The sequence below is a fragment of the Cornus florida genome, unplaced genomic scaffold, assembly GCF_030987335.1.
Source record: "Cornus florida cultivar Cherokee Brave unplaced genomic scaffold, ASM3098733v1 CherokeeBrave_3.0.0_Hap2_Chr07, whole genome shotgun sequence".
NCBI lineage: Eukaryota > Viridiplantae > Streptophyta > Magnoliopsida > Cornales > Cornaceae > Cornus > Cornus florida.
Window position 1 is genome coordinate 45,890,626 of NW_026775577.1, and position 2,115 is coordinate 45,892,740.

General features: G+C 42.4%; 1 protein-coding gene across 1 annotated transcript; it reads right to left on the reverse strand.

The window, feature by feature from the left end:
• Positions 1 to 407: 407 nt before the first annotated feature.
• LOC132267662 (zinc-finger homeodomain protein 1-like) lies at positions 408 to 1,747 on the reverse strand. Its single transcript, XM_059768792.1, has one exon. It carries the CDS (start codon positions 1,492 to 1,494, stop codon positions 790 to 792), a length of 705 nt encoding a protein of 234 aa, XP_059624775.1. The 5' UTR covers positions 1,495 to 1,747; the 3' UTR covers positions 408 to 789.
• Between the last annotated feature and the right edge of the window lie 368 nt (positions 1,748 to 2,115).

Sequence of the window (2,115 nt, forward strand, 5' to 3'; positions counted from 1 at the left end):
ACGAGAGAGTGCAAGAGCTGCGACAGAACAAGTGAAGAGATAGCAGTGCCTACCAAATAAACCTTTTGTTTTAGTTTTATAACATTTAAAGCTCTTGTACCTCCTATAGCTTCTTCAAAAATGAGGAAGAAGAAGAAAGAAGAAAGAAAAGAGAGAGTGAGTAGAGAGACAGCATCTACATTGATTAGAGGACAAGACATCTGTGATGAGAAAGTGTGCTCATTCAATTCCTCCCCCTCTCTCTTGCCTTCTTGGACTCCAGAAGAATTGTAGAGAGAGAAAGTAAACACATTGTTGAGCAGCAGATCATTTACGTGGATTGTTTTAGATTGTGACACAAACTATAAAAGCCCAACAACATAGTATTTGAGGACAAATATGATCACATGAAGTACTACTATTTCAACTTTATCAAAACAACCAATATATAACACTCAAAAGCCTTCAAATCCACTCACACAGTACTAGTTACACTAATATATTTCAAATTACCACCAAAACATCGATCTAACACTCAAAAGTTGAATATATAAAGATAGACCCATCAAAGCCAACAATGTATTGATATATAAATCAACACAAAGCGCGCAAAAGATCGAACAAAAGAAACTAATACTACACTAAAACTAAATCTCCGAGAAACTACTAGTCTCAGCGTACCATTACCATCCTTCCAACACTTCACAATCCCCCTAATTCATTACATACAACATACATAATACACACACACACACACACACATATATATATATATATATATATATGTATGCATGTGTGTATATTTTTTGTCTAGGGTTTCTTACCGAGGGTGTGTTTGTTGTTATGCATCCAAACCTTGAGCACATGGCGTTTGACACCGGTGTCGTTGCAGAACTGCTGGACCACCGACTCGTCGGTCTTCTGAATCTTCCAACCCAAACTCTCAGCGAAACCCAACATCTTATCCTTCTGTTCTGGAGTGAATTTTGTGCGGAATCTCTTCTTTGAGCTCATGTTCGACATGTCCTCTTGGTCCTCACGGCTACCACCGCCGCCGGAGATCGACGGCAGAGCTAGCGGCCTCTGCTGTGGCGCCACGTGGAGGTACCCAGATGGGGTTCGGAAGTAGGGAGGGAACTGCTGCTGAGGGTGGTGGTAAGTGAGGAGGTGGATGCCTCCGCCGCCTCCGCCGACGGCGGCGGTGTCGGTCTCCTTGCGGTGGAAGTTGCGGTGGCAGTTGCAGGCGGCGCATTTCAGAGCGTCCAGGGTGCCTTCCGCGCCGGCCGGCATGAACTCTCCGCAGCCGTCCACTGCGTGGCCACCGAGTCCGACGGCGTGATTCTTCAGGCACTCCCTGTATCTGGGCTTCCTCGGCGCAGCCGCATAGAGTGGCGCGTTAGCTCCATCTGGGCTTGGCATATTGGGTCGGGACGAGTTACCGAGCGAGTCGTAACTCGGTGGCAGCTCAATCTCTTCTTCTTGCTCCTCCTCCTCCTCTTGATCCTCAAAGTCCATTAGCACTTCTTTCACTAATACAAAACAACTAATTATATGTAATCAATATATAGATATATAGATAGAACTAACGGTTAGATATATAGATTGTCACCGGCGATGAGAGTTAGCCGGTTATGGTGTAATTTGATTTGGGGGTGTTATAATAAGATGTTTTAGAAGAGAAGATAAGAGGAGTGAGAGAGTGTGGCCATCAATTCCTCTCTCTGCAAAAGGAGCTGTACTCCTCCAAGGGCTTACATATACTTTCCCGTTTCTGAAACCTGTCTCCTCTCTCTCTTACCCATAATAACACTCCCTCTTGTTGCTAGTCAGTAACCGGCTATAGCCTGTAAACCACACCATTACTCATTCACCCTCTACCTTTGTATTTACTACATGGTAAAAACAAAGCCCTTCTCTCTGTAAAAGTAATATATACATGCCCTTTTTCTAACCCGAATCATTTATGTTGTCACTCTACTCTTTTATCTTTTTTCTAAAATTTATAGACAAATTAACTCAATGCAAATGCAAGTATCTCTCAATTAAATTTCATATCTTTATAAAATAAATAAAAAAATAACTGAAGGAACAGTTGTCTCTCTAGCTCATAATTCATAATTATAATATTCTAGAAAA